General features: G+C 40.4%; 1 protein-coding gene across 1 annotated transcript in view; it reads left to right on the plus strand.

The window, feature by feature from the left end:
* The first annotated feature begins 15471 nt into the window (after positions 1 to 15471).
* Positions 15472 to 21170, plus strand: part of LOC131689183 (carnosine N-methyltransferase) — a 29907-nt gene continuing 24208 nt past the window's right edge. The window contains exons 1-2 of the mRNA XM_058974095.1: positions 15472 to 15698; positions 15772 to 16018. Coding sequence (XP_058830078.1) covers positions 15589 to 15698; positions 15772 to 16018 — 357 coding nt within the window. The 5' untranslated portion in view covers positions 15472 to 15588. The remainder of the gene's footprint in view (positions 15699 to 15771; positions 16019 to 21170) is intronic.

Raw genomic sequence — 21170 nt, forward strand, 5'->3', positions numbered from 1 at the left:
CCTTTATTTGAACTGATAGTCCATTAAAAAACCAAAAAAAGGTCGATTTGTTCTACGGGCATCTTTCATTCAACTTTTTGATGACTCGCACGCTAAGAAATAATGAAAGTAGTTCTAATTCCCTCTTTGATCTATAGAGTAAATATAAGAATATCTGTAAAAACTCGATATTTTAGTTATTGAAAAATTAGTGATCGCATTTCAATCTTGTTCAATAACTATTTTTAATTTCAAAATATTTGCTTCTATTTTCTGTATGACTATCATTTGATGCTTGCATACATGAAGAAAATTTCGTTCGCAACAAAAATCGAATTGCAGTCATCCAAAACACAACTGTCAAAGGTTAAAGGGCCGGGGCATAAAGAATATCATTCGGATTTACTCTTCGGTTTTGGTACAGTGAATGGAACACTCCAGCGCAAATCGAGTGCAGGCATGAATGTGTGCATGTAGATTGTCGAGCTGTCATTTAACAGCTAATGTTTGTTTATTTACAAAATGAAGCATTTTAATAATGAAATTTGTTTTGCTCTAAGCGAATTTTGTGCGATAGATACGAACAGTACGGGAATAAATAATCAATAGATACAGTGATTATAGTAATAAATCATCATCATATCAAAATGTGTAGATATTTTGATGCGGCGCACTCAAATCGCGTTCAACCAATGTTCAAACCCAAATATGATGATGTCCAAAAAGTTTTGAACAATTTGAATCATTGTGATACCAGCTTATACAGGAAATTAATCAAATTCCGTACTGAACAACATGTAGAGTTGTGTCTCTTACTGCACGGTTAACTGGGGCGCTTGAAAGGAATCCGATAAAAAGGATTTCCGTAGATTATGTAATTATCGCAACGTTGCGATGGTGACCGATTAGTTCGGAACTATCCCTTTAAGCGGCACTAGTGAACACACAGGAAGGAGTTAATGTTTTCAAAAAAGTGTTTGAGTACGTCAAGATCACCCCGAATACCTACGCATTATTTTTAGAATTAACACGCCAGGCAGCCCTAGTACCCTCCCCAATGTTGAGGGGTTTGACGGTATTGCAAACATCATCAAGAATATTGCGTACATCAGTGCTACAGAACTGCCAAATGTCAAAATCCACTTTGAATTGAAATTCTGGACAAACCGTTACACGTAAATCACAGATGTTGATAATAAACGAAAGAGAAATGTTTTCTCTTTCATAAACTGTTGTGATCTGTGTTCGATTAGTAACGGTTTATCTGGAATTTCCATTCAAAGTGGATTTCGACAGTTAGCTTTTAGGCCGTAATCATATGTTTGTCGAGAATTGTAACATACGATTTTTGATTAAACTTTTTCGTGCGGCCATCTTTCAATGTTGTTTTGACATTTGCGTTGTTAGTATTGGTGAGTGCACTGCACAGTGGTCCGAATTCACAATTTAGGAAGACAAAAATGTTTGTGCCTAAACCTTATGTTTTAGAGCTATGATGTCTTCATCAGGACAAATAATCAGTATTGATTAGGCCATCTCCAGCTGTAGATGGTATTAGGGTGGCTCTTATTGTTAGGGTGATTCAAACATTATTTTCTGATTGTGAAGAGATAGAATATTGCAGTCTTCAGCAACATTGTACAGGAACTTACACCAAGCAACTTTGCTGAAGACGTCATAGTTGTATCTCCAAAGGTTTTTATTTTATAGCTATTTTAATTGAGCAACTTTGGGTGTTTCTAACAAAACCAGTTTTTTCATTTTTTATTTTTCATAAACGGTGTCTTCAGACAACTTGTAAAGCTTATTGAGACAAATTTCATAATAGAAGAATTTAGATATCACCTTTAGAACCAAAATTATGAGTAATATTCAATAAAAAATAGGTTCTTTTAAAATATTTATATCTAAACTTGGGGCAAACAAAAATAATTTGTTCTTCTTGCATTTCAAGGAGAATGCTTTCAGGCATTTTTAGAAAAAAAATTGCAAAGGTGATATTTCTGATAAAAATTTAAATGGAGTTTGAAAATTGTGATTTTACTACTGAAAAATGCCTCATATAGAGTCAAAATTTCTCGAATGGGTCATTCAAATTGGGTGATATCGCAATTTCGATGGAAGATCCATTTTTTGGTAGTATGTGGCATTACAAATTCAAATCCAGATGGGTTCCGCGAAAAAAATGTTTTTTTTTGTAATTTTTTTTAAGCTGCGTACAAGGTAATCGATTTCCACATACGCTATGCTCGTCCCCACATTTAATTTAGAATAATGTAAATGGCGGACCATTTTTTTTATCGACGGCATGTTGTTAGGTACAAAAAGTAGTATATGTGACATTTTTTTCGAACGACAAAGATTTATTCCATTTTTTTATAGACAATTCTTTAAAAAATCTGCAAAATTTATTTTTTTCGGATTGGAAAAAATCACGAACAATCTTTATTAGGTCGCCCGTAGTAAAATTTTAAAAATAATGTACCTCACCGATTATTTATAGACCAAATATGGTCAAAGATATTGTTCCATGTATCAGCAGGCCAAGGTACCGTCATCTGTGAACTAGCCACGAAATCTCGATATGTTGCGCGGAAATGATGCATCTGGCAACACAACGAATAAGGGAGAAACAACAGCTGTCAGAAAAAACCTGTAATCTAACTTCAACAGACACGCGCTTTTCAGTTCAGTATTTCTTTTCATTCTAAACCTATAAATAAAATGTACGTTGCTAAAATCAAACATTGTTACGGTTAAAACATCAAAAGGACTAACAAATGTGAGTAAAAAACAAATTAAAACTTAAACACTATTGTAAAACATGAATTAAAATTGAAATTACAGCTTTGAGCAAACTCCACCAAATCCACGAGTTTCGCTGAAAGGAAGTCCGAAAGTTTCCGTAACAAACTCAAAGATTTGTTATCATCCGGCTTTGAGAAGCTGTAACCACGGATTCCCGTCGGGAAATACCAGGAAATAGCAGTTTCGCCGAGCTAATGGCAAGTTCTCGGCCCACAACCGGAGATAACCTCACTCTTCAGTTCAGTTGCCGCAAGTGCAAGCGGCCGGACGAAGCAGAGGCCTGGATGGTACAGTGCGATCACTGTAAACAATGGTTTCACCCTACCTGCGCGGGGGCGAACGAAAGCATCGCAGAGTACAGCTTCAGATGTGAGTTTTGCATGGAGGAAGATTTTGCGACTTCAACTAGCGGTAAATCCGGAAGATCAGATAAAGGCAGTTTACGTCAAGCCCGAATTCAGCTAGAGCTGGAAAAGATGGAAGAAGAAAAGGCGTTGCGCAAACAGCAGGTGGCAGAGAAGGAAAGGGCAAAGTTAGAGCAACTTAGTGTGGAGCAAGAGTTCGTCGACAAAAAGTACGAGATGCTACGGGCTAGTCTGGAAGTGCCAAACGATAATGCATGCGGCGGAAGCTGTCGTAGTGCATATAGTGTCAACAAAAGAGTTGGTCGGTGGGTTCAAAATCAGCGTGGGTCTGATCCGGGGACATACCCTATGCCAGTAGTGGCAAGCAAGGGAAACGCGAATAAAGATTCGTTGGTACTACCGGATGTGGATGCGATGCCGTTGGCGGCTTCTACGTTGATTCCTCCAGAGCAATCAGAGCCACTCGTTGCAGCAGCTGTTTCGCACCCAGAATCGTTCAAACCGCAAACAACGGTATCGTCCATTGAAACAAACGTTCCAACTTCAGTTACAATTTCCCCGCAACTTACTTTCGCACCTGTTGCACCCGATGTACCATCATTTCAACAAACTGTATTGAATTCAAAGACAGTTACTTGTAGCTCACAGCTAATAGCACCGGCAGTGACCGCCATGGTTCAAGCAGAGAATCCGCAATCGGATACTGTGGCGCTCCCACCACCGCCGTTCTCCAATCCGCTACCACCCCAACTAACCGTGCATCAGACTGCGTTACAGCCGACAGTCCTACATATGGCAACGTCATCATGTCAACGGCAGCATCTTCTACCAGGAGCAACCTCAGCTAGTTTTGCAACAACTCCAACAACCACAGGAGCACGATTTATGAACGTACCACCTTCTGTACCTACTGCAACGGCTGTGAACAATCGTGCAAGCTCTGCTACGCTGTGGTCGGCAGCAGATTTAACGATTTCGCCACCTGTAGCTTCAGCGAGACAAGGGTCTCAACTGAATGATCAACTGCAACGACGCAGCATGGGGAATGCTCAGACAATGTGTACTGGAGATGACGTAAACCATCGACAATATCCTGCCACTGTAGCCGGTGATCTGGCAATCGAACTTCCACCTAGGACACTATATGCTTCGGTGAGTAACGATCAAATGCTTACCCGTCCTCCACAAGATCTGTTCACCCCTGTGAAATCACGACCGAATAATAAATTATATGATATAAGCACTCCTATGGGAGGTCGCTCTGAATATTCACTACTCTCGCCATTCGCCCCACCCGTATCTGAATATGCTCATGGTGCTGATCCGAATTACAAGCCCCTGTGTCAGGCTGCGGTCTGCAGGGAGCAACTAGGCAATTGTTACAGCCCTAGTCCCCCTATAGTTCCACTCTCTCGTTTGAATCACCCAGTGGCCTACAACTCCAGTATGCCGAGAGCGGCAAATAGTGTACCAAATCGTGACCATGAAGCTTTCCCTGGTGCATCGAACATCGCTCGGTATCCAGAAGCCCCCACTTTCGAACAACATCCATCTGCTGTCAATGTTAATCAACAACAGTTAGCCGCCCGACATGTTGTTCCTAAGGAACTTCCAGTTTTTGACGGGGACCCTAGTGATTGGCCATTGTTCTTCAGTAGCTACACCAATTCAACACGTATGTGTGGCTACTCGGATTCCGAAAATCTTATGAGGTTACAGCGCTGTCTGAAAGGAATTGCAAGAGAAGCTGTAAGCTGTTTCTTGTTGCATCCATCGTCCGTACCAAAAGTTGTCAACACGTTGCAGACTTTGTTTGGGAGACCAGAGCTGATTGTTCGCACGCTTTTAAACAAGGTTCGCGCAACGCCATCACCTAGAGCAGATAAATTGGAATCCCTGGTCGCCTTTGGATTAGTGGTTCAGAACTTTTGCGAATATTTGCGTTCCGTTGGATTAGACACACACTTGTCGAATCCAACTCTTATGCAGGAGCTTGTGGACAAACTCCCTCCTAACATCAAACTGGATTGGGCATTATTTATTCGCCAACATTCAGAATCAGATCTTGGAGTGTTTAGTGATTATATGTCAACGCTCGTGTCTGCTGCCAGCAGTGTTACCGCGATAGCCGTTAGCGACAAGAAGCTGTCATGGAAAGAAGAGCGCGCGAAGGCTAGGGAACGAGGATACATAAACGCCCATTCGTCTTCGGATCAGAGACCCCAGCAGGAGAATTTCAAAGACAAGGATGTTAATTTGAAGAAAAATAGTGAACAAAAACAGTGCACGGTATGTTCGAAAACTGGACACATTGTTCGAGAGTGTTTTACGTTCAAGAACTTTTCTCTCCAAGATCGTTGGAAAGCCGTTGAGCAACATCGTCTCTGTCGTAGGTGCTTATCTGCGCATGGGCGCTGGCCATGTAAAGCGAATACATGTGGTGTCCAAGGATGTTCGGAGAATCACCATCGTCTACTTCACCCTTCTGAGTCAAAAACCACTAACAGCACAGTTGCCGTACATCGTCATCCACAAGGTCAACCGATATTTCGTGTAGTACCAGTGACACTCTACGGGAAATTCAATTCGGTAGATACCTTCGCATTTCTGGACGAAGGTTCGTCAATCACAATGCTGGACCAAGAAATTGCTGATCAACTGGATATAAAAGGACATCCAAATACATTGTGTTTGCAATGGACTGGAGGTGTAACGAAGCGGATCCCAGATACACGAGTAATCAATCTTAATATTTCGGGTCGCGGTATGGAAAAACAGTATGCGGTCAAGAATGTGTACACAGTAGAAAATCTCGATTTACCGGTTCAGACAGTGCAGTTTGAGAAACTTGCGGAACAGTTCCCTTATTTACAAGGTTTGCCAATTAAAAGTTTCTACCGTGCGGTTCCACGTATACTTATCGGTTTGAGCAACGTTAATCTGTTAACTTCTTTGAAAGTGCGAGAAGGTCCAGAAGGAAAGCCTGTTGCCACGAAAAGCAGGCTGGGATGGGCACTTTATGGAACGGAGTCAGAAGTGTACACGTCGCAATTACAGCATCGGAGCATGCACATCTTAGCTCGTACGCAGGATGAAGAGCTTCATGATCTCGTCAAACAGTTCTTTTCCATAGAAAGCATTGGAGTCACAATATCTCCAACCGTCGAAGGGGAGGAAGACAAACGTGCCAGAAGAATCTTGCAGGAAACTACAAAACGAACGTCGTCCGGGAAATTTGAAACTGGGCTTCTATGGAGGCATGACAACGTGGAGTTTCCAGACAGCAAATTAACGGCAGAAAAACGACTAATAAGTCTGGAAAAAAAGCTGATGAAAAATCCAGAGCTATACAAAAATGTTCGGCGGCAGATTCATGAGTACAAAGTCAAAGGATACGCTCATGAAGCTAATGACGAAGAACTTTCTCAATTCGATCCTCGGCGTATGTGGTACCTACCCCTTGGTATAGCACTGAATCATAGAAAGCCTGAGAAAGTACGAGTTATATGGGATGCAGCAGCGAAGATTAAAGGTGTGTCACTGAACTCTATGCTGCTAAAGGGACCTGACCTCTTAACGTCGCTGACAGCCGTTCTGTTCCAGTTTCGCCAACGAGAGGTTGCGATAACTGGTGACATAAGAGAGATGTTTCATCAGCTCTACATACGTTCACAGGATCGCCAGTCACAGTTGTTTTTGTGGCGAGACAATCCCAATCAACCGATGAAGACGTTGGTGATGGATGTCGCCACTTTCGGTTCAGCATGTTCGCCTTGTTCAGCACACTTTGTAAAGAACCTTAATGCTGAAGAGCACGCAGCGGTCTATCCGAAAGCGACAAAGGCTATACTGGAGAATCATTATGTGGATGATTTCTTGGATAGTTTTGATACCGTGGAAGAAACTATCGTGCAAGCGCTGGATGTGCAGAAAATCCACAAAAAAGCCGGTTTCGAACTACGAAACTGGTCATCGAACTCGAACGAAGTCCTGAGACGGGTCGGGGAACCCAATACCGATACAGTGCGCAGCTTCAAGTTTGGGAAAGATAGCGATATCGAAAGAGTTCTAGGTATGGTATGGCTCCCCATGCGGGACGACTTCAGCTTCGCGATCGCATTCCGGCCCGACCTGTGTCCGTTGATCGAAGGTAGTGCGATTCCCACCAAAAGACAGTTACTTCGAGTCGTCATGAGCGTTTTCGATCCGCTTGGGCTGATCGCAGCTATAACAATTCATGGGAAAATCTTAATCCAAGACGTGTGGCGCGCAAAAATCGGCTGGGATGACCAAATTCCGAATAACCTTATCAACCGGTGGCAGCAATGGGTAGACGTACTTCGAACGCTAGAAAAGGTAGCGGTTTCAAGGTGTTATTTTCCTGGTTATGATCCGTTCAGTTACCTGACCCTGGAGCTCCACGTCTTCGTCGATGCTAGCGAACAGGCATATGCAGCAGTCGCCTACTTCCGGATAATTGATCGAGGAGACATTCGATGCTCGTTGGTAGCCGCAAAAGCGAAGGTTGCTCCTCTACAGCCGTTAACGACACCACGACTGGAACTTCAAGCAGCAGTCATAGGGGTACGTTTGGCGGCAACTGTGATCAAGCAGCATAGTATACCCATAACTCGCCGAGTCTTTTGGAGCGATTCCAGTACCGTTCTCTCCTGGATTCAGTCAGACCAACGCCGGTACAGCCAGTACGTGGCCTTTCGGGTCAATGAAGTGTTAAATGAAACGAACGAAACCGAATGGAGGTGGATCAGCACACGGCTCAATGTCGCAGATGAAGCCACCAAGTGGAGCAAAAGGCCGTTGCTTGAACAAGATAGCAGGTGGTTTCAAGGGCCATCAGTACTCTACGAAGAAAACAATCATCAGTCACAAGAACCGCTACCGCCACCAGATACATCTGAGGAGCTAAGACCGGTTTATGTCCACAGATACCTAGTCCTTCAAAGTTTGGTTGACTTCCGCCGGTTCTCGAAGTGGGAACGCCTACTAGGAGCGCTGAAATACGTTCATCGCTTTATCTCACTATGTAAGAAAGGAGTAAATAGAGATGCTTCAATACAACGGGATGCAGCTCGAGACGAGTTTCGTTTGGCAGAAAGAACAGCCTGGAAAATCGCCCAGTACGAGGGATTTCAAGATGAAGTAATTACTCTACGCCGAAACCTTGAATTGCCGAGGGATAAGCAGAAACCACTCGACAAATCGAGTAGTATCTTTAAATCGTCGCCTGAGTTAGACGAATTCGGAGTTTTGCGAATGGAAAGTCGCCTGAAGGAAGCAGAATTTCTTTCCTACGATGCCAGGTTCCCTGTGGTTCTGCCAAGAGGACACTACATCACCAACTTGATCCTGGATTGGTACCACAGACAGCAGGGTCATAGGAATGGAGAAATCGTCGTCAATGAAGTTCGCCAGAAGTTCGCCATTTCACGTCTGCGGGTCGAAGTACGTCAAACAGTGAAACGTTGCCAGTACTGTCGAGTTTTCAAAGCTACCCCAAAAGCTCCACGGATGTCAGCACTTCCGGAGTCCAGGGTGACACCGTTTGTCAAACCCTTCACCTATACTGGTGTCGATTATTTTGGCCCTTGCCTGATTAAGATTGGGAGAAATGATGTCAAAAGGTGGGTGGCGCTGTTCACATGTTTGACAATTCGTGCAGTCCACCTGGAAGTGGTAGCGAGCTTAACGACCGATTCCTGTAAAAAAGCGATACGAAGATTTGTGGCTCGTCGTGGGGCACCACAGGAAATATTCAGCGATCAAGGCACGAACTTTGTTGGGGCAAAACGGGAGCTTGAACGCGAGGTTGACCGAATCAATGGATGTTTGGCGAGCACCTTCACGGATACGACCACGCAATGGCACCTGAACCCACCAGCCTCCCCACACATGGGTGGATGTTGGGAGCGAATGGTGCGCTCGGTTAAGGAGGCAATGAGCTGTTTATCATCCGCTAGGAAGCTGGATGAAGAATCGTTCGTAACTTTGGTGACTGAAGCGGAAGCAATGGTCAACTCGAGACCTCTGACCTACATTCCCCTGGATACGTTTGAGCAGGAGTCACTAACGCCGAATCACTTCCTTCTGCTTAGCTCGAAGGGGATATGCCAGCCAGTAAAAGCACCTATAGACGAGAAGGTAGCACTACGAAGCAGTTGGAACATCGTTCAGCACATGTTGGATCAGTTTTGGAAACGGTGGATCAGGGAGTACCTTCCGACTATCTCCCGACGAACGAAATGGTTTTCGGAAACAAGAGCAATACGGGTGGGTGACTTGGTAGTGATGGCTGATGATAATACCAGAAATAAGTGGGTAAGAGGACGGGTTTTGCAGGTTTTTCCAGCTAAGGATGGCAGGATTCGGAAAGCGCTTCTGCAGACAACTACGGGTACACTTGTACGACCAGTATTGAAGCTCGCTCTGCTGGACGTAATGGATGGTAGTATAGCTGAGGACAAGCAGCCAGCGATACGGGTCGGGGAATGTTCCATGTATCAGCAGGCCAAGGTACCGTCATCTGTGAACTAGCCACGAAATCTCGATATGTTGCGCGGAAATGATGCATCTGGCAACACAACGAATAAGGGAGAAACAACAGCTGTCAGAAAAAACCTGTAATCTAACTTCAACAGACACGCGCTTTTCAGTTCAGTATTTCTTTTCATTCTAAACCTATAAATAAAATGTACGTTGCTAAAATCAAACATTGTTACGGTTAAAACATCAAAAGGACTAACAAATGTGAGTAAAAAACAAATTAAAACTTAAACACTATTGTAAAACATGAATTAAAATTGAAATTACAGCTTTGAGCAAACTCCACCAAATCCACGAGTTTCGCTGAAAGGAAGTCCGAAAGTTTCCGTAACAGATATGAATAAAAGTTAATAAATTAATGATTTTTTCTATGGAAAATTTTTCATGCACGATTATGACACGCCATATAAATTTTGTCATCAATACACACCAATGACACGTGTGAGTGCGACTTTTGTTTACATTTATAGTAAAAACTCGCAACATAGTCAACCGGTATTCGTAATATTTGAGATGTTAATACAGAGTAGATAGATGCATCAATAGACCTTTCTCGTCAAAAAATTTTATATGATAGGATGCTTCCTTTTTTATCCCCAATTCGTTACTGCCTATTGCCACGATGATTTGGTACCTCTAACTATTGAAAAAATCAAAAATAGTGCAAGCTGCTCATTTAACCCCATATTCTGAATACCTATCTTGCCTTGTTTCCCCGTATTTTTACACCATTTGGATGAATTTCCTGTGGGGAATATTAAAAGGATGCCAGATCTGCATATATATTAGTAAATCTGCAGATTTTGCATTTTTACTCAGATCTTTTGCAGATTACAAATATTTAGCAGAAAAAAGCCTATGCCAGCCAATTTATACACCAGCCTTCAACATTTTTGATCATTTAAATTATATACATACTACATTTCTACGTCGCATTTATTGAACATTTTTGTAGCAATCTGCAGACTTTTATATTTTTACTGCAGGCTATTGTTTAAATAGACCTGGCATCACTGATGCTGAAATGATTCATTCATATACCTGTCAAAAATATAGAGCATTGTATGAAAATGTATAACCTCACTTTTCTGACAGTTTCGGTGTGCTTGTTTACCTAAGACTTGACACGGACTTTTAAAATTTACATTACTTGAATACTTTCGATGCTCTTTGAAAGAATATGAACTCAAGAGGGATGAGGATTGGAACAATGGTAACCTGGTTCATACATTGACCAATCGGCGCTGGATGTAAAACCCGGTGGCATATGCTGAATCGCAAGATCAAGCATTGGGCTATAAAACGATTGCTTTCTGGATGATGGATCCTTATCACATTTGTACACATTTGTTTGTTTGCTCGTGGGTTAATTCCTAACAAGATGATCCGATTGATTATTCATTTTTAGGTGGTGAAGTTTACCTGAACTTTATAGGTAACGAATTCGGTCGATGATAAGTTGTTGAAATGATTTTGATCGTTCAATGCCCATATCGAAGAACGCTTCCATTGGTCAGAATGCCTACCAGCGTATGATAGCTGCAAACATGAGGACAACAAGGTTATCGCTTTCGAATGAAACAATTATTTATTATTCGTGTTCAAGTTCCATTACAGCAAAAGTATGGTCGATTATCGCATTGTCGTTGATTTAGCCGGCAAATGCAAAATAGCGCTCGGCACTGACGATAAGGAGTAAGAAGGATTTGATTGGAGTGATAATAATGCAGAGCATTAAACATTCTGATAGAATATCAGGGAGGAGAAATTATATGTAAATTTTATATTATATCCCGAGTTGCCATCATTTTGGCACCGCAATAAAGCTATCTGCTGTCTTGTTCAAATTGGCACGAAATAACTAGGCAGCGAATGATAAATTTCATAGTCAATTTATTTACTTTTTCGGAAGGATAAGTAATTAGTATGTTGTGAATATATGTGTCGCCGGTGCCGTGTGTTATGGTGGTACCGGACGGAACCGTTGGTCAGCAGACCGTCCTTGTCGTACTGGTCATAGATGCGACGTTTTTTCTCATCTGATAGCACTTGACATGCTTCGGAGATCTGTCTTAACGCTCTCTATTTAGCGCAGGATACGCGAAACCACTGCTAGCTTTCGAAAGAAAATTCCTAGCTGCTGCTACCCTATCAGTCTCTCTCTACTGAGGACTACAATTTCGGTCGATTAAATTATGCTATGAAAATTGTACATCCTGGAATTTCATCTAACGAGGTCAATTCATTGTGAGGAATTTCGCTGCGTTCCAATATTGCTTGCCTCTGTAGGTGATGATGTGTGTGGATTCACTTCGGCAGCCAGCTCTTGTTTTGGATAATTTTGCTATCTTATTCTGCTGAATAAATCATCTGCCTAAAGCCTCTACGTTATACTACGGCCACTTTAAAAACGCTCTGCTATTTAATCTTGTAGCTCTTGGCAAGTTAGTCCTGGCACTCTTCTCGATTATTCCTGGCACTATACCGCTGACGTCGCACTTATAACGGTGATCAAACTTGGCGAGAGTGGCTGTGGTTTCGTCGGAATTTTTCACTCGACAAGCAGTAAGTGCAAGGACTCTGCTACCTATGCCTGAGCCCCTCATTGAAACCTTCGTCCTGCCGGAGTGTTAGCTTCGTCCGATACCGGAGCGTATTGCTGAACCGAAGCAGTCTGCAACTGGCGCAGCTTCCTTCGAATCGGAATCGCTGAATATTCCCGTTAGCCGAATGTCCAACGTGGCCGAAGGCAAACCGATTGCAGCAACACCACCAGCCGTAGCTGACCTTTTAGCCTTTAATCCAAGTCCCTGCCATTGGCATAGCGACAGACGAGTGCGGCGCAGGCTGGACATCGGTTGACTCGGTGTCGGACGGGGCGAAACAGCTGCAACAGGAGCGGACCTAGTATGGGGTGTAAAGGTCATCAATTGCCATAGGTCACCAAAACGCTCTGCGACTAATATTGTGAACAAACCAAACCAAATGAAATTGATCGCAACAACGATAAAATAATCTAAATTCTACCCAAACATTTGAAACATTTGAAAAGGGTCTAACTGCCAAACGTAAACCTTGAGAAAAAGGCAAAAGAAGTTTTGATCGAATTCATTATAATTCAATTTAAAAATTTAATACTGTTTTATTTAGTTTGATTGCGCATATTGTTTACATCAGACACTCCCCTTAATTCATTGAGTACGTATTTCACTGCCTTTATAATCCTTTTGGAATCAGTTACAATAATCCTTTATAATCATTTTATAATAAGCGTATTGCTAGTTAGGACTTTTATATCAGCCGGGCCCTTTTATAATTTGTTATAAAATCATTAACAAAATTCTTCATAATCCATTGTTGCGTTAAGTTTATGCACATGGCCAGATAGATAGTTTTTAACTGGGACGTGACGTGTGGATACGAAAAAACCTAATGTCAATTGCAGCCAGGAAGAGCTGTCAAATGCAGCCAAAGGGAACCGTCAAATGCAGTCAGGGGGAACTGTCAAATGTAGCCAGTCCATTTAAAATATGTGAGGAACAAAGAGTGGCTATGCAAGACAAGAGATCAAATGATCAGAAAAAAGAAAAAAAACATATATCCACAGGTTTTGTCCCAGGATTTTAATAGAGAACATGAAAATTCGATTTGTTTGCATTTGGCAGGGGGCCTTTTTCAAATGTTTGGCTAGAAATTCCTTACTTGTACAATGAATCATGTACAAGAAAAGTAAAAATGTTAAATTTAACGGAACAATGTATGATGCCGACATCAAATAAAAAATTACAGCTGAGCGACCTTGTTTGGAAAGTGTTAACATTTGGCAGCGAACCAAACCAAGTTTCTCATACTATGATCGAATCAACAAAAATTCCAAGACCATGTAAACAATCTCTCTGAACTGTCAAAAAAGTGAGGTTAAACATTATCATGCAATGTTCTCCACCGAGAGGTTCACTTTAGTTTGTTTACATAACCAATGAACTTTGTACCGCGACTCACCACTTCATTTGCCGCGTTGCCAGGAACTCAAGCAAAATTATTCAAAACAGTGTTGCCCAAACACACATTTTGAGTCCCACCATTCTTGCAAAGGTGGAAAAAATACTCAACATTCTTGCATTTTTCAAATTTAAAAAAATCATTAAAAAATCACGATAGCTCCAAATAGTCTCATTTCAACGGCAATATTCTTAAAAATGTGTAGTGTTTTGAATAAAAATAAGAAAAAAGGGGGTTAGGTCGGACGAGAAAGGTCTATTGTCTTCTTTCAATTGTTTTTACCATTTATAAGTTTCAAGATATTCAATCTCAAACATTAAAAATAATTTTTCTCGAAATGTGATAAATGGCTCTTGTCTTGTAAGATAGGACAACAGCGACGATATGCGCAAGTATACGGGGGATAGACCACTAGTGAAAAATTGTGCCTGAGCCTGAGGGATAACCCTTTTGAAAATTAATGGTTGGGAGCTTGTATGAAAGGTGGAGCTAGTGTTCTAGTAAAATTCGCGGATCGATATTTTTTAAATGAATTTCCTCAAAGTGTTATGTCTGTTAACCTATGATATTATGTTAAAATAAAATTTTTTTAGGTGCCCATCTTGATTTGATTTTGCAATGCCACATACTACCAAAAAATTGGATCTTCCATCGAAAATGTGACAATTTGAGTGGCCCATTCGAGAAATTTTGACTCTATATGAGGAATTTTCGGTAGTTAAAGCACAATTTTCAAACTCCATTTAAATTTTTTTCAGAAATATCACCTTCGCAATTTTTTTCAAAACATGCCTGAAAGTATTCTCTTTGAAATGCAAGAAGAAGAAATTATTTTTATTTGCCCCAATTTTAGATAAAAGTATTTTAAAAGGACTTATTTTTTATTGAATATTACTCATAACTTTGGTTCTAAAGGTGATATCTGAATTCCTTTATTATGATAAAAATTGTCTCGATAAGCTTTACAAGTTGTCTGAAGACACCGTTTATGAAAAATAAAAAATAAAAATCAGAGCAAAAAAACTGTTTATGTTAGGAACACCCTAAGTTGCTCAATTAAAATAGCTATAAAATAAAAACCTTTGGAGATACAACTATGACGTTTTCGGCAAAGTTGCTTGATGTAAGTTCCTGTACAATGTTGCTGAAGACTGCAATATTCTATCTCCTCACAATCAGTAAATAATTTTTGAAGCACCCTAACAATAAGAGCCACCCTAATACCATCTACATCTGCCACTGAAAAAAATCCAAACGTTATTTCTATTTGCTTCAAACCGCTTAAAATTCATATGAAGAAGAAATGTTATTTATATCACGCGCACACTTACCTTCTATGTTTCTACTGTATAAACTATGTATGCACACACATAAGTTATATGTGCATATTATAGAATGGGGTTTTATGTGGCTAATAGCTATGAAATGTGAATGTAAGATTACTATTTCTTGTAAATACACACATTAGGTTTATATGCCAGCAAATAGTTACTATATGCCTCCGTTAATTGCAAAAATCTATGTGTAAAATCAATAGGCATAACGTTTACTTTTTTTTGAGTGTGGAGATGGCCTAATCAATACTGATTATTTGTCCTGAAGGCATCATAGCTCTAAAACATAAGGTTTAGCCAAACATTTTTGTCTTCCTAAATTGTGAATTCGGACCACTGTGCACTGGCTCCACCGACAAAATTTTCGAAATTGCACTGGAATTGCACTTTTTTATTGCAGTGCAAATCAATGGAACATGATGTCGGTGTTTTGACAATACTTCTGCAAGAAAAGTGCAATTTCAGTGCAAAGAACTACACCTGTTTCTTCTATCGAAAACTCTAATATTTAAAAAATCTCAAACTGTTCAAAAGTGAATATGGATGTAGAGGCGGTGAACAAAAATAATCACGATGTTGATTGTATTGATGTTAAAGAGGAGGAAAGGAAAATTTTCTACAATATTATCGCGGCATTCAAATGTTATCGGTAATGTTGATAATAACTATCCTAATTTTGTTGAATCTTCAAAATTGAAACCATTTTTATTTGGCATGCAAAGAGCAAACGCTCTGAATAACGTTAACCGCAGGGAAGCGTATCTCAACACGCTGCCTACTGAACATCAGGAAATGTTGGCAAAATACCGGGAATTGCTGCAAAAACTACGCTATTGCATTGATGCGAACAACAAAGTGATCAAATATATAATACAAGATGCGGACTGTCTTTTCTACAACGACTTGGACAACGTGTGCCAACCACAACCATCATCGGCAACCAAAGTTCGTACTCAGGACACCCATAAGGTGATTAAAAGTTTAACTACATTGAAATCTTACCAGCGTTTTGTCAATGGTTGCTCTAGTTTGATTTGTCAAAGGTTTTTTATTTTTTTTTTGCTAAGTTAGTATGTATTTTTATATTTATAAGCGACTATAACACCGTTCGAAACGTACGATTCACTCGTTCATTCACAAAAAAACGGGCTTGTCTATAGTTCTATAGTAGTATAGTCTATAGTTTAAGTTCGAGTTGGCCTGCGGCGCTTTTGGCGCATTCTCAATGGTTTTATGCAAATTCGGATACTCTGCATTGGTTATACGACCAAGGGCCGATTCTTTCACCCTCGCTTAACTTTTAAATCAGGTTCACCAGCACGTTTATACCTAACTTATGCGTTAAGCGAGGCGTTAATGTTAGGCCAGATGCCTTCACCCTCGCTTAGCTTTTAAACCAGGTTTAACGTACCGTTAAATCTGATTTAAATACTAAGCGTGGGCAAAAAATCTGCCCATAGCATATAACACTATAACTTTATTTGTTTAAACAACGTTTGAACACAATTAGGGATTCTTTTTACTTGGGATAAAACTCATTTTAAATGCACCAAAATGTTGAAACCCTTCAGTTAAAATATCTAAACTAGTCAATTACTATGTCAACAATCGTTAGATACTCTTCCAAGTAGTCTTACTACAAAAGCTAATTTAAAACCAAAACGAAACAAATGAAAAATTTAAATTCAATGAGCTTGAGCGACCACCACTGGCTGTTATTCCGTTATCGATCTGTACTAGCTGAATTTGCACAGGGAATCACTAGATAATTATGGTTGGGCGTAGCGATAATACGTCTTTCAATGTGCAACTCCTGGCAATTATAAAGTGTTTACCGGCACCTGCCAGGCTCAGATCGCGGAAGGAAAGGGAAGGAATGTTAGTCCGGTACTTGGTTTTGCTAGAGGCCGTATATACTACTGCGCACTCCACTAGTATCACAGGAGGAGGATATTTGTTTTTTTTTCCATACGTTTATTTGACACGGCATTTGCAAAAGCTTTTTACGTCAGTTTCTTTTTTTACATAGCACGTTACAAAAATCCTTAAGATTAATTTTAACTATACTAGTAATTTGTCTAAAACTAACACTGAAATCACTTTATTGTTTGCTTTTTTCCTTACATTGTTTATTTCATAATGATCTAGTATTTTCGGGTGTATTTATTTACTTTTTTCTGTTATTGTCTAAATTTAAAAACTGAATATTCTAGGACACTTTAATTGGTGAATGATTAGCCTTGGATGAGAGTATGAGGAGATGAATTTAATTAAATTTTGACAGACGCTGTTTTTAGAAAATGATAGATAAGTTCCATGTATAGAGGATCGCGATACGCCAGGATGTCTCTAACAGGAACATGGATTGGTCTTCCTCGGACTTGTAAAGAATCTACTAATTGTGATCTGGCTTCACGATATTCAGTGCAGGACCAAACAACATGCTCAATGTCATGGTAACCCTCTCCACAAGCACAATGATTATCCTCAGCGAGCCCAATACGACGGAGATGCGCATCTAAAGTATAATGATTGGACATGAGCCTAGACATCACACGGATGAAGTCCCGACTTACATCCAATCCTTTGAACCATGCCTTCGTTGATACTTTAGGGATAATTGAGTGTAGCCATCGTCCCGTATCTCCATTGTCCCAAGATGTTTGCCAACTAGCATGTGTTCTCTGTCGAGAAACGTTATAAAATTCATTGTAAGCGATGGGTCTTTCATATATTTCACCATCTAGTGCACCAATCTTGGCTAAATTATCAGCTTTCTCATTGCCCGCAATAGAGCAATGGGCGGGGAGCCACACTAGGGTAAATTTATAACATTTTCTTGTTAGGTTACTCAGAGATTCTCGTATCTTCCCCAAATAGAATGGATCGTGATTATCAATCCTCTTTGAGCGTAGAGCTGCAATTGTGCTGAGACTATCAGTGAGGATAAAGTAATGGTTCGGGGGTAAAGTATTAATTATTTGCATACTATAGTGAACTGCTGCTAGTTCCGCTATATAAACAGAGGCGGATTCTGCAAGTTTGAGATAAATAGAAAAATTGTTGTTGAAAATACCGAAACCTGTGGCCCACTGATTCGTGACCCATTAGTGTAAAACATTTTAAGGCAGTCTATGTGTTGATATTTACTTGTGAATATTTTAGGGATCTCCCGCGAGCGCAGATGATCCGGAATTCCACGAATCTCTGCTTGCATGGACGTGTCGAAGAATAAAGTGGATTCAGGAGTATCTAGTATATTGACGTATGCGGGAACATACCTAGCAGGCGTTATTTCTTGTGACATGTGATTAAAATACACTGTCATGAATCTAGTTTGGGGTTGAAGCTCAACAAGTCTTTCAAAATTTTCAATTACCAGTGGGTTCATAACATCACATCGAATAAGTAAACGAGAGGAGAGATCCCAGAATCGGTCTTTTAAAGGAAGAACTCCCGCTAGTACTTCAAGACTCATCGTATGGGTCGACTGCATGCAACCTAAGGCAATTCGTAAACAACGATACTGTATCCGTTCCAGTTTAATAATGTGAGTGTTCGCAGCTGAACGGAAACAGATGCACCCTTATTCCATTACTGAAAGTATTGTTGTTTGATACAATCTTATCATGTCATTTGGATGAGAACCCCACCATGATCCCGTTATTGTTCGCAGAAAATTTATCCTTTGTTGGCATTTCGTTATTAGATACCTAATGTAGCCTCCCCATGTGCCTTTAGAATCAAACCAAATTCCAAAGTATTTAAAAGTCAGGACTTGGGCTATCGTTCTACCAACCAACTGAAGCTGAAGCTGAGCTGGATCACGCTTCCTTGAGAAAACGACCAACTCTGTTTTCTCCGTAGAGAAATCGATGCCCAGCTTTAAAGCCCAAATTGATAAATTATCCAAGCTATCTTGCAATGGTTGTTGTAATTGGCAGATTCTTCACCAAGTTGAATTTAATTCTGTCTAGTCCCGGAGCATCATTGGTGCATGAGAGGAGTGCAATTGAAAATTCCATCATTGTCAAAGGCGAATCTATGAAATCGTTACTTGTGGGAGCATCGCGAATGATTTTCTGCGCAGGAGCAGAATCTGGACAAATTTTCTTGGCAAAATTAAATATCCAACGATTCGAAAAATCTTCGCTTTCATTAGTCACGTTTCGATTCCTCATTCTTCTGGCTGTGTTCCAAAGAGTACTCATTGATGTTTCTCTTGACAAGCCATCAACGAAGCGTCTCCAATAACTAGACTTTTTGGCACGACGTATACTGTCAAATTTGTTTTGCAAAATGAAATAATTTTCAAAGTTCTCACGTATACCCCCTTTCTGTTTCATAATTTCTTTGTAGGCAACTTGTTTAGCTTCATATGCATCAGAGCACTCTTTGTCCCACCAAGGATTAGGGGGCCGTCTATTTATTGTCATTCCAGGATTGCATTTCGTTTGGGCTTGTTCTGCTGCTTCAATAATTAAACCCGCTAGGAATTCATATTCTTCGCTAGGGGGTAGCTCTTCTGTCGAAGCAAGAGAAGTGGAAATTAATGTTTCGTATGTTTTCCAATCAATATTTCGTGTTAAGTCATAAGGAACATTGATGAATTCGTAAGGCCTAATTCACTGTTAATTGAAACAACGATTGGCAAATGATCGCTACCGTGAGGATCAGGTACAACTTTCCACGTGCAATCTAACCGAAGTGATGTCGAGCACAGAGATAGATCTAATGCACTTGGACGTGCAGGAGGTTTGGGGATGCGTGTTGTTTCGCCAGTATTTAAAACTGTCATATTAAATTCGTCACAAACATTGTATATCAAAGAGGATCGATTATCATTGTAGAGGGAACCCCACAATACTCCGTGCGAGTTGATGTCTCCCAGTATCAGACGCGGAGCAGCCATGGATTCCACTACCTCAAAAATTTGACGTTGTCCAATTTGAACTTTGGGAGGTATGTATATATAGAAGTGATAGACATGTCTTTGCCTTTAATGTTCGTTTGGACTGCTACAGCCTCAATGCCAGCAATCATGGGGATGGTAATTCTATAGAAAGAATAGCACTTTTTAATTCCTGGAAGCACTCCTCCATAGGGGTGTCTCGGTCTAGGCGAATAATGTTGAAATCATTTAAGTTGAAATTAATGTTTGAGGTAAGCCATGTTTCACATAGAGCAAAAGCATCGCATTTTAAATTATGCAGTAAAATTTTTAAGGAATCAATTTTTGGTATGATTCTTCTGCAATTCCACTGTAAAGCAGTGATGGAGTCTTTCACCTTAAGAGTTGAATTAACCATTGAAAGATATAATTGCTGCAAGGATGGGCCATTGAGCAATCAGCTGCTCTAAAAATGTTCTAATTGTTGGGAGGAAAGCTGAAAGTATACTCTTTAGTGGTTCAGAAATATTGAATGCTTTAAAAATCCAATCAACAATTTCGGAAAATTTCAATAATCCTACCCCCGGCTGAGGCTCAGAGGAAGTCGGAATTTTATTATTTCCAGTAATTGTGTTCTGTTTGGATTGTACGTTCCCAAAACCGGGCGGAATTGATTTCGGTTTTGAATCGGAATTTTTCGGTTTTGGGCGCAGTCTATTGGTGGAGAAATTTTAAGGCCCTTTCTTGGCAGCTTGGGAAAAGAAGACTGTTTTCTTTTTCTGGAATTTCCGGGTAAAACAAATGATGTACCTTCGCACGCTCCGTCAGAGTCAGACTGTTCCGAAAATAGAGATGTGTAAGTGTTTTCTAAGAAGATGGGTTTAGGGGTAGCATTTTTCAACATTTCTGCATAGGAGCGCTTAGACCTCTCCTTCAAGGATCGTTTAATTTTATCCTCGCGTAATTTATAAATGGGGCATGCAGGGAGCTCATGCGAGTTTTCTCCGCACATTAAACATTTTTCTGAATTTTCATTGCATGTATCCTCTTGATGAGAACCCCCACATTTGCCACACCGTGCCTTATTGGAATAGTAAGTGGCTGTGTGGCCAAGCTGTTTACAATTAAGGCAATTCATTACACGAGGGATAAAAAGGCGAACAGGGAGACGAATCATATCGATCATGACATAGTTGGGCAGCGCAAACCCAGCGAAAGTCACTCGAAATG

This window comes from Topomyia yanbarensis, chromosome 3 (assembly GCF_030247195.1).
Source record: "Topomyia yanbarensis strain Yona2022 chromosome 3, ASM3024719v1, whole genome shotgun sequence".
In the NCBI taxonomy this organism is placed as follows: Eukaryota; Metazoa; Arthropoda; class Insecta; order Diptera; family Culicidae; genus Topomyia; species Topomyia yanbarensis.